This window comes from Carlito syrichta, unplaced genomic scaffold (genome assembly GCF_000164805.1).
Source record: "Carlito syrichta isolate Samal-C Ts95f unplaced genomic scaffold, Tarsius_syrichta-2.0.1 Scaffold304516, whole genome shotgun sequence".
NCBI classification, from domain to species: domain Eukaryota; kingdom Metazoa; phylum Chordata; class Mammalia; order Primates; family Tarsiidae; genus Carlito; species Carlito syrichta.
Window position 1 is genome coordinate 287,339 of NW_007248612.1, and position 10,720 is coordinate 298,058.

The window sequence follows — 10,720 nt, forward strand, 5'->3', positions numbered from 1 at the left end:
GATTTATTGTAGAGATGAGGTCTCGCTGCCCAGGCGGGTCTCGAACCCAAGGGCTCAGGCTCACCTCAGCCTCCCAAAGGCGCAGGATTACAGGCTGAGCCACCGAGCCCGGCTTTAACAATGTAATTCTTACAACAACTCCAAGAAAGGTATTGTTTCCCTCTTGACACTTGAGGCTGGCATTGCAGTCTGGGGTCCAGCTCTTACCAATGCTCCCCCTTTGCTTCTTCCCTCCAAGGCATACACAGGAGGCTCTGGCACCAGCTCTCCCTGGGCCGCCCTCTGGGGACCTAAGACCAGTCCAGCAAGGCAGAAGGCTCCCAGGGGCCAGGTGGCTGTCTTGGCCTCCAAACACCTGGAACTTGTCTTGTGGGAGCTTTGGAGGCAGGAGCTCGGCACCCCCACCCTGAGGCCCCTCAAGGCTTTGCCAGGCGTTGGTTTCCCAGTTGAAAGAGGGCTGGAGAAGACTGAAAGGTGAAGTGGGAATGAAACACTCATTCAAAGAAGGTGTTTAAATGCTCAACGGAGAATAGAAATATTTTTCTAAAAAACCCTCCAAGGATTTGGGTGCCTTGAGTCTCTTCTGGGACACAGTGAACAGAGAAAGGAGGATAGAGTCAGACAAGAGAGACATGGAAGCATCATGCCTAGACTATACTCTCCATGTGCCCTGGGGTCGAGGCAAGAGTCCAGCCCAGACAAGCTATTCTTTCAGTAAGGGGAGAGGATTTGATGGTCCTTGGTCATCCTTAGTGTCCCTGTCTCCATTGTGCCTGGTGGGCCTCCCTATAAGAGGATAGCCCAAGCCCCCTCCCTGAGAGATGCTGGGCCCTGCTCAGGGCAGCCAAAGGACAGGCCAGCTGAGGCCTGACAAGCAGACACAGCTGCAGGGAAGAAGCACTGGGGCAGGGGAGCCAGCCCTGCCACTCCCCTCCAGATTTGGCTATTGCCCAGGCCCAGGGAGGCTGAGCTTCCCACAAGAATCAACGCAGTACACACCTGAGGATGGGGGACAGCCAGGCAGGACCAAGCTAGAAGAAGCACGGAGACCCATCAGCAAAGATTGGCATGAGTTGGTCCAAGCCTGAGGAAAAAAGATGTCCCTGAGATAGCTCCGAAGGAAGGACATTCAGATGGCCCCAAGGCAAGTCCTGGTTGATCTGGCCCAGCCTCTCTTGGATGTCATTCTGGTGCCCTTGCTCATGCTGTCATAGTGATCTTCTGGACATAAGTCCTGTCCTTCGTGGCAGTGTCTCCTCTGTGGCCATGGGCCCTGCCCTTCTGTGTGGGGTCTGCAGTGGCCCACCCCAGTTCCCTGCTGCAGGGTAGCAACCTCTTCTCTGTAGATGGTTCAAAGGGTCTGGAGGTGTCCTGTTGTGGGGGATCCATGCCATGGGGGTGATCTGTCATGGGAGAGCCCCATGAGCAGTTCACTAGGACGGTACAGGCACTGCAGAATTCATTCTGGATGGAAATACACTGGTATCTGCAACTTTCTTTGAAATGCCTGATAAAATAGAATAGGCTGATGGATGTATAAAGAGATCTACATGTGGTAAAGCAAGTTGAAGAAAATGTTATGGAAGAATGGTGGTGGTAGGTATCTGGGTGCCCACTTAAGAATTTTTTCAACTTTTTTTGCTTGAAAATGTCTGTAATAAAACGTTAAAGATAGCATATCCCTGCATGGGGAGGCAGGAAGAGATAAAGTCAATTTTCGGCAGGATAGGCCTAGCTGGGCAGCTCAGCTTGCCCCAGGAGTTCCCTTTCAGTCTAGAAAACCATTGTGTTTTTCTTCACTGTTTTTTTACCCTTTGTTTGACCTCTATCTCTGAAGGCAGCAACACACTCCTGTCATTAGTAGAGGCTCCCTATGGCAATGAATTTGGGGGGTAAGAGCTATGTGTGTTTTAAGAAATCCCAAGGTCTAGGATGCCCCATGGAGTCTGAAGAGCAGGCTAGGCTTTACAAACAGACACTGTGGCTTCCTGACGATCCAGGCATTTATTTATCTATTGTCCTTGTCTTGTCTCAGCAGATTCGGATGTTGGGGGAGGGGTGCTTTGGACATAAAGCACCATAGCTCCTGGGACTGAAATGGCAGACCAACAGCAATTGAGAAGGGCTCTTCTGGTCTTGCTGTTATTACCCATGTAGGATAGGATGGATTTAGTTCCTGGGAACTCCCTATAGAGCTCGTCTGGGAATGAACTGGAGACTGGTATCTGCAAGGCACCCTGGTTTACAAGGGGGTGGCCTGTGAAGGGCCTGGCAGGAGGCTTCCATCCATGTCTTTAAGCCCAGGACCTGGCCAGAGGCCCACCAAGGCTTGGCACCTGGGGCAAGGGACTGTCCCCAGGTCCTCTCTAGGCTCCTTCTAGGATGGTTCTCAGGCCTTGGCCAGAAAATGGCTTCTGCCAGCATTCGGAGCTGGCCTTGTCACTGGGTTACAGCCAGGAAGGTGACTGGGATGTGCCCAGAGGAGCCAGGAGAACTGGCAGGTGGGCACGCTGGGGAGGCAAAGTCACAGGACACCTTCCAGTCATAGTTTGGTGAAGTTGGGGTGGGCTCCAGGGCCTCCTCTTTCCTGGGATGTCACCGGAGGTGAGACCTGCATGGCATTCCTTGTGATGTCATGGCGGGGAGACCTCCAACACAATATGGTGAAGGTCAGGTCATAAAGTCACTCTGCATGATATCAGCAGGGGTCAGGGCATTCCACATGGTGTCAGGGTAGCCAGTCTCTGTGACATTCCATGAGGTAACTCTAGGGTGGGACTGCTAATGTCACGGGGGTGGGCCATCAAGCCATTTTAAAGGATGTCACTAGGCCCTCTGGAATTTTGCTTCTCATGTGCTATCACTATGGGTAGGGCCCCACAGCATCCAGCATGCCATTACTGGCTGTCAGGTATGAAGAATTTGGCACTGTGCATGATGTCATGGGAAGTGTAGTCTGAGCTACGGTGGCATATCCCAAGTAGTGTCCTAGGAGGAGTTCCCAAGGCAGAGTCTCTCAGAAGCATTTTGTGTGGTCACACTGGAGATGGGGCCTTCAGACTCGAACAGTCTGTGACATCAGTGGGGTGCAGGATTTGAGAACTGGCCCCCACACCTGCACTTTCTCTTTTGGAGGTATGAAGCTAACTACAGGGCCCTCAGCCCTGCTCCATTTCCCAGCTGGCCTTGCTCACCCAGGCAGCTCCTTCTACCTTCTGCACATCCGCCATGGTCGCACAAAGCACCTGGCACTATGATGTTTTTTTTTTTGTTTTTTTTTTGAGTTGGAGTCTCACTCTGTCGCCCAGACTGGAGTGCAGTGGCCGCTCCCGGCCACCGCAGCCTCGACCCGCTGGGCTCCGGCGATCCTTCCTCCTCAGCCTTCCGAGTAGCCAGAATTACAGGCATGCGCTACCACGCCCAGCTGATTTTTTGATTTATTGTAGAGATGAGGTCTCGCTGCCCAGGCGGGTCTCGAACCCGCGGGCTCAGGCAATCCACTCACCTCAGCCTATGATGTTCTTGTGTGGATACATTTATCCTGCCTGTTGGTCTCGCTGCGTCTCTGGGGTGATGCTGAGTCTTAGTTCCTGCATCTCCATTTTCTCCTGGAGTCTGAGAAGTGCTCCGTGAGTTTGCAGGGTGCAAGGGTTATTGCAGGTTAACCAGGGTTACAAACAGCCCCCAAAGCTTAATAGCTTACTTAGCACAACAAAAGTTCCTCACCCCGTAATGTTCATACAGTACTCCTTAATTCTCTTTCCTTCAATACATGATTCAGGATCCAGGTCCCTTCAGTCAGCAGCTTGGCTGTCCTCCTCTCCCTCCTCTGCATCCAGTCAGCCAACAAGCAGAGATCACAAGGTTGGTTGCTAGAGGCACACCTGGAAGTGGAGCGTATAGCTTCCGCCCTTATTCCACTGGCCAACGCTGGTCCATGGCCACAGTCAGATACAAATTGCTAAGAAATGTGGTAGCCTTTGTCAAGAAGAGCAACAAGGCTTGGCAAGCATCTGGTCCTGGCCATAGTGAGCAAAAGACAGAATAATGGCCTCGACAGGATGCTTCTGGTGACTTTTCCCTAAGGACTGGTTTATCCCCAAAACCACCCTCCTTATGCTCACCTCCCCCTCTGCTGTTCAATCAGATCACACCAGGCAGCAAAGCAGCCCAGTCCCAGCTCAGCCAGGGTGACCTCGTGGTAGCCATTGACGGCGTCAACACAGACACCATGACCCACCTGGAGGCCCAGAACAAGATCAAATCTGCCAGCTACAACCTGAGCCTCACACTGCAGAAGTAGGTGGAAGCTCTCCAGAGCGGGGGGTGGAGGCTTGGAGGGGGAATGGGGTAGGGATCAGGGAAGAGGGGTTGTCCCATAGTAACTGCATGGGCCCAGCCCTATGCTACAGAACTGTGTGGGAAGGTAAGAACAGCCCTGAACCGGAGGGTCTGGTCCAAGTTATTGTCAAGCACCTGGAGGCAGACATTACTGCCTTATTTTACAAATAAGGCTCAGAGAAGGTAGTCCCAATGCGGCCAGTACATGGGCCATCAGGCCAGGAAACCAGGTCTTCTCTGCTTCATTTTTGCCCAGAAGCCTCCGAATGGTCATAGGTACTGATCAAGGTGACTTGTCAATCCTTGTCAGGCCAAGAGCCTTCTTGGGGAGAACCATTCCATGGGGTGGACAGTGGGCCTAAGGCCCCCTGACCCAGCTGCTCTCCTCTCCCCTCACCAGCCCATACTAGGCAAGAGCTCCTGGTTCCAGGATTGACTTCCTCACTTGGTCTCATTTCTGGTTTTTCCAGGTCAAAGCGTCCCATTTCCATCTCCACAACAGCACCCCCGGTCCAGTCCCCTCTGCCGGTGATCCCTCACCAGAAGGTACGTGCAGACCGTCAGCGGTGGGGTCCACTCTTAGCCATGGTTCCTGGAGTACAACCCCTGACCTTCCTGCCTGATCTTTGGCTGGCCCAACGGGGATGAGATGGTGGGATCAGCCCTGCCCCATCCCTTCCCTTGCTGTGGCTAACCCTGGGTTAGTAGACCAGGCCCTTGGAAGAGATGTTCAGGCGCCCCACAAAACACTGAATGTGGGAGTGCCCAATTCAGTCAGATGCTCAGTGATGATCTTAATGACAGGCAAGGGCAGCAAGGGAGGTCACACCCTGGCCCCAGACCTCACCATTGTGCTCTAGGCCCTTGCCAAGCTCCAAGCAGCTCAACCCTGAGGGCCCGAGGGGCCTGAGGCCCAAAGCACAGGAGACCCACCCTACTGCTCCTCCAGTCTGTTCCCCCTGTGTGACCTCAGACTGACACCCTCCTGTGGGACAGATTGGCAGGATGGGGAGAGGGGAGAAGAGGCTGACAGGGCCAGGGCGGGTCATAGACTGGGGAAGTGGGCAGAGGGCTGCTTGGGAGATGCTTACAGGGGTGGACTGAGAGGCCCAAATGTCAGCCCAACTACTTCCACAGTTTCCCCTCCTGCACCTCCACCTCACTTGCCCACCACCAGCCCAGGGAACCCACTGGCCATGTGGGGAAAATAGGATGGGAAGCTGGGCCGTGTTCACCAAATGCCTACTCTCTGGGGAAGAAGGAACAGATATGGGATGGAGGAGCCCTCCACTGTTCCCTGGGCATACATTCCCTTCCTCAGGCCATGGAGCCAGCTGGCTTGTTGTGGCTTCTGTGCAGGGCTTTGCATTCTGCTCAGCTGGAGGCCGGGCTCTGGGCCAGGAGCTGTGTGCCTCCGCTCCTCCACCAGCACCCTTCTCCTCCAGGTGCCCCTCCAGGCACTCTGGGCAGCAGGCTGCTGGACGCTCCCATTAACATGTCTGTTTCAGGTCCCCGCAGAAGCGCTGGGACGTGTGTGGCCTCTAACCGCTCTCTTCTCTCTCCCTTGCATGGCGCTGCCTTGTGCCAGGACCCTGCTGTGGACACGAATGGCAGCTTGGTGGCACCCAGCCCTGAAGCGAGGGCCAGCCCGGGCACCCCGGGCACCTCGGAGCTCAGGCCCACCTTTAGCCCTGCCTTCTCCCAGGCCTCCGCCTTCTCCTCACACAAGGAGGCCTCTGACCCCGGCCCTCTGCGGGCCAGCCCAGGGGCCAAGACCAGCCCAGAGGGGACCCGGGACCCGCTTGGCCCAAGAGTCCTGCTGGGCTCAAGCCAGCCAAGGCTGTATAACAACCCCATTGGCCTGTACTCGGCAGAGACCCTGAGGGAGATGGCTCAGATGTACCAGATGAGCCTCCGAGGGAAGGCCTCGGGTGCTGGACTCCCAGGAGGGTAGGTAACGGGCACACAGTTCTCCACTGGTGGTCTGGGGCCACCTGGGTCCTCGGTGCTCGGCAGAGGCCTGGTCAGGTGGTCAGAGCAAGGAGCTGGTCCCCATCCAGCCAGCCCCAAGCACATGAAGCAGCTCAAGCTGTGAGCAATGCAAGCAATGACCCTGTCGACATTTGCCATCAGCTGGGCATGTTATTGCTTCACACAACCACCCTCAAATGACGTGTCAGGGTTTGCAGAGCAGAAAACAGAGGCTCAGAAAAGGTTAAGTCACAGTCCAGTTGCCCAGCTACTAAGTGACCATGCCAGCCTAAGTGCAAGAAACTCTGACTTCCAAAACTTTCACACCAGGCCTCCCCCAAAATGGGACAGCAGAGCCTACTGCCTTTAGGAGCCATGAGCTTGTCCTCACCCTCTGGGAGAATTGAGGCAGGAGCAGGGAAGAGTTAGAGAGGAGGAAGGATGAGTCATCTAGGGCTGGAAGTAGTCTGGGAAGGCTGCCTGGAGAAGGGAGTATCTGAGTTGTGTGCAAAGAGATTAAGCAATGATGTGAGGGGAGTGGGCTTTGCAGGACTGACCCAGGCCAGTGTGGGGCAGTAAAGAAGCAGGACCCTGAAGAGAAAAGGGCTATGGAGGAAAAGAGCAGCCATGCGCCTCTGTGGCCCAGCTGGAGCACAGGAGTTAAAAGGAATGGGACTGGGGGTCACGAAGGGGCTGAGGGGAGTCCCCATACTGGGCATGTGTTCACTCACTTTAATTTCTACCATCGCACCCCCTACACCCCGCCCCATGCTGTCAGTATCGTTATCTCTGGTGCCAAAGGCAGAGCAGGCAGAGTTAAGGCAATACAGCCTAGCTCAGGGTTCCCACCCGCACAGTGGGTGGAATCACACTGTCACGTCTCAGGATTACTGGGTGGATAAAGAAGATAACACGTGTGAAGCTCCCAAGTTTCATCTTGTCATGCACTCACTACATAACACCTGGTATTGCCATTGCCTCGAGTCACCCAGCGTGTACACAGAAGAGTCCAAGTAGGAACCTGCTCAATCTGACCCAAGCCCACGCCCTTCCCTGTCTCTGCCCTTGCTGCAGAAGTCCTCTGTGCCACAAGCTCCCTGGTCCCTGTGGGTCTCCAGCCTCCCCAGCTCCCCAAACCTCTTGCTGGGGTCCTGGGTAAAGCTGGCTTCTGGCACTCCATGGCTTCCCTCATCTGATGTTATATGTACCCACCGGGGTTCCCCAGCAAACTCAGGGAATGATAGACCAGAGACGGCCTTCCTGTCTTTCCTTTGTTGGGCTGGTGGATCTTCCTGGTCCTCCCCAGGCAGGGAGGTTGGCCCTTGGTGTCATGGAATGTGCAAGAGGCCCACCTGCAGTGATGATAATGTTAAGACTTCACTCTTGGCTGGAGGCCAGCTAATGGTCCACATGCCTTATCACTCAGAAACTCTAACAGCTCTCTCAGCAATTCCAGAGTTGGGCATTGTTTTCCCCCATCTTATAGCTGGAAAATAGAAGCTCAGAGAGGGTAAGTAGCTGTGTGTGCTTGAGGTCACACAGCTAGTAAGCGGCAGACAGGACTGGCTCTAGGGTCTGCGTGGCTCCACCCTGCATTGAGACAGGTACCTATCTCCCTGTCAGGGAAGTCAGGGGCCAGCCCCATCTGGTTTCCTATGACTCCCGAGGTACCCTTCCGTTGGCAAAGGAGCTTCCCAGACCCTGATGAAAGTGTAAATTATCACTTGATACTCAGAGCAGCAGAGTTCAACAGTTTCCTCCAAGGGACAATGTTGGGGAATGCAGGAGGTACTTCATCCAAAGTAAAACCTGATGCAGCTGTCCTGGGCAGTGTTGGCAGGAGGGGCTGGAACTGGCTAGCCCAGGGCAGCCTCTGCTAGGCGGAGGCCACCATCTTTGCTAAGTGTCTAACTGCTCGTAGGCAACAGAGTCGCAAGTGCTAATCTCTGTGTCCATCCATTGCATGCTTATCCCATGCTGAGACCTTTACACTCGGGACCCGTTTAGTCTGCATGACTCACCTGTGTGGTGGGCACCACGATCTGGTTTTTATGAATATGAAAACTGAGGCTGAGACAGATGGGTAATTGCCCAGAGATATAGTGCTAGGAAGAGGCAGGGTCAGGATTTGAACTCTGTCCTGTCTGGCTCCAAAAGGAAGCCCCTTTCCTTACACTTTCCTTTGGGCAGCTTGCAATGTGATTCCTCAGCAGCTTGTATCCTCTTGGGAGGCGGCAGCTTGTATCCTCTTGGGAGGGAGGAACGGATGGGGACCAAAGGTAGGCAGGCCTGAGCATCCCTGTAGGCCCTTCTTCTCATCCCCTCTGGGGCTGGCATTGAAGGGCAGCATCCTTCAGGCCACTTGGTGCTAGGGCCCTGGGCCCATCTTGCGTCTTCAGTTCATCTTCTCCAAGGCCAGGACACTGGCTGCTCTCTGAGATGTGTCTGCTGCAGTCATCCCAACCCCTCGGAGGTGGTGGGGGGGGAGAATCAATGCCAAAGAAGGAGCTGGCTGCCAGGGTAGGGCAGAGAAAGCCTCCACCCCACCAGGCCAACACCGCCCTCTGCAGGGGACACTGGACTGGTCAAGGCAGACGCTAACCCTGCAGCTGTCAGCCCTGGCCAAAAATGGAGAAGGAATGGAGCTCCACGCTGGCCCTTTCCTAATATAGCTCCACTTGCAGTTATTTTGGGCCTGGGAGAACAGAGGGAATTTCATCAGCTCTGAGACAGTGGCGAGTCTGGGGCAAAGCAGGACCACCGTGCAGCTCTCTGGGCCTGGGGACCCCTGACTTGGCCTGGCTCCCTGGGGCTCTGGCCATGGGATGACCAGAGCCAGGCCAAGTGGGGCTCAGGCTCCCCCAGGCAGAGCTCACAGTGGGCAGATCCAGGAAGAAGGCATGTTCCGTGTCCATGTTCCAGGAGGGTTGCTCTCAGATAAGAGCAAAGGCCAAAGTCCCTCTGTGGTGCTGGGCCAGCCTGCCTCAGGGACTTTCCTGTGCCAAGCCTTGGACTCACACCTCTCCCTGAGCCTCCTCACTCCCCCATCTGGCCTCACTGCTAGTCCACTGGTCCTTTAGGAGTGGTCACTGGAGCTGCACTGCACCCCAGGGGCCAGGACTACTCACCCTCTTCTTGGAGGTAAAGCAGGTCTGGGAGCCATGGGTAATGCTACCACACACCCCATTCCCCAGTGCCACAGCAATACCCACTCAGAGAGTGGAACACCAGAGCTGCCCCCATGAAGCAACACTAAGTCCAAAGCTACTGTCTGGCAGGGAGGCACCTTCCACAGTGGCCCCTTCCACAGCGGCCACAACTGGTTCTGTCTCTATCCTCAGCTTCCTTTCCAGGGTCTGTAGTCAGGCAACATGGTGGGGGAGGATTCATGTACATGCTGTCAGTGCCCGTGAAGATGGACAAGAAAACCCTCTCGGTGCAAAGCTGAGGGCCCTGGGGCCCCACCAGGGGAAATGCTGCTGAGTTGATATCTCTGCCCCAAACAAAGGGTCCCAGAGGCTGGGATGACTGAATCCTCTCCCTTCTATGCCTCCTTACTCTTCTCACCCAGTGCAGCGCGGGCTGGTTCTGCCTGCACAATGACCAGTTCTGAGGATGTCCCAGTGCTTAAACTCCCGCTGGCAGAAGCCTCACTCTGACACTCTGTCTTCATCGCCCTTTCTCTCCTCCTTAGGTGGTAGCCAACTCTCCAGCCAAGTTAGTATCCAAGGACAGCATGTGTGTGCATTTGCGTGCCAATCCCAGCATGCATCTGCGTGTCTGGCGTGAAGAGTGTGTGCCTGTCAGCATGTGTACGTGCGTGTGTGCATGTGTGAGTTGGGGTGCATTTGTGCCCCTGGGCGAGCCTGCATGTGTGTGACTCTGGAGTGTGAAGTGGAAGCATTTGGGGCGGGGGGAGTGGAGGCTCCATCTGATGGTTCCGATTTTATTCCCAATTTCCTGCTGCAGCTGCTTAAGACATGCACAGGCTGGCTCTGGGGATGGGGGGGGCGGGAGGATGCTGTGCTGCCACTGAGCCTGTGTGAGCCTGAAGACCTTTCTGTCCTGGTGGGACCCCTCAGAAGGGCTGCACCTGAACCTGTCTTTATCCGGGAAGCATACCTCTCTGCTGGAGGGAAGAGCCTCCTGTGGCTAGAGTCTGGCCGGCCACACAGTGAGCAGGACTTGAGGGGGCCTGGGCAGCCAGCGCCCTGCTCTGAGGAAGAAACACATGCACTGAAGCATCTGGAAAAGCAGAGCCCCAGGCAACTGCAGGATGAATCCCTTTATGGAGGAACAGCGCTCAGAATCCCTGGGGGTGCCCCGTGGGGCTGCTTTTCGCCTTTGGGGCGTTTTGGACTTGGCTTGGACTGTTGCTGCCTCTCACACTGGCCCAGTTCCTGTTCCC

The 10,720-nt window shown here is 55.3% G+C and overlaps 1 protein-coding gene across 9 annotated transcripts in view; it reads left to right on the top strand.

The window, feature by feature from the left end:
* LDB3 (LIM domain binding 3) overlaps nt 1-10,720 on the top strand; it is a 67,263-nt gene that overhangs the window by 7,742 nt on the left and 48,801 nt on the right. For 7 of the 9 annotated variants that reach the window (XM_021713402.1, XM_008060102.2, XM_008060101.2 and 4 more), the window contains 3 exons: nt 4,148-4,299; nt 4,812-4,887; nt 5,930-6,291. In XM_021713402.1, the coding sequence (XP_021569077.1) occupies nt 4,148-4,299; nt 4,812-4,887; nt 5,930-6,291 (590 nt within the window). Of the gene's footprint in view, nt 1-4,147; nt 4,300-4,811; nt 4,888-5,929; nt 6,292-10,006; nt 10,030-10,720 lie in introns of all 9 variants that reach the window. The other 2 variants (XM_008060103.2, XM_008060107.2) reach the window with 1 other exon arrangement.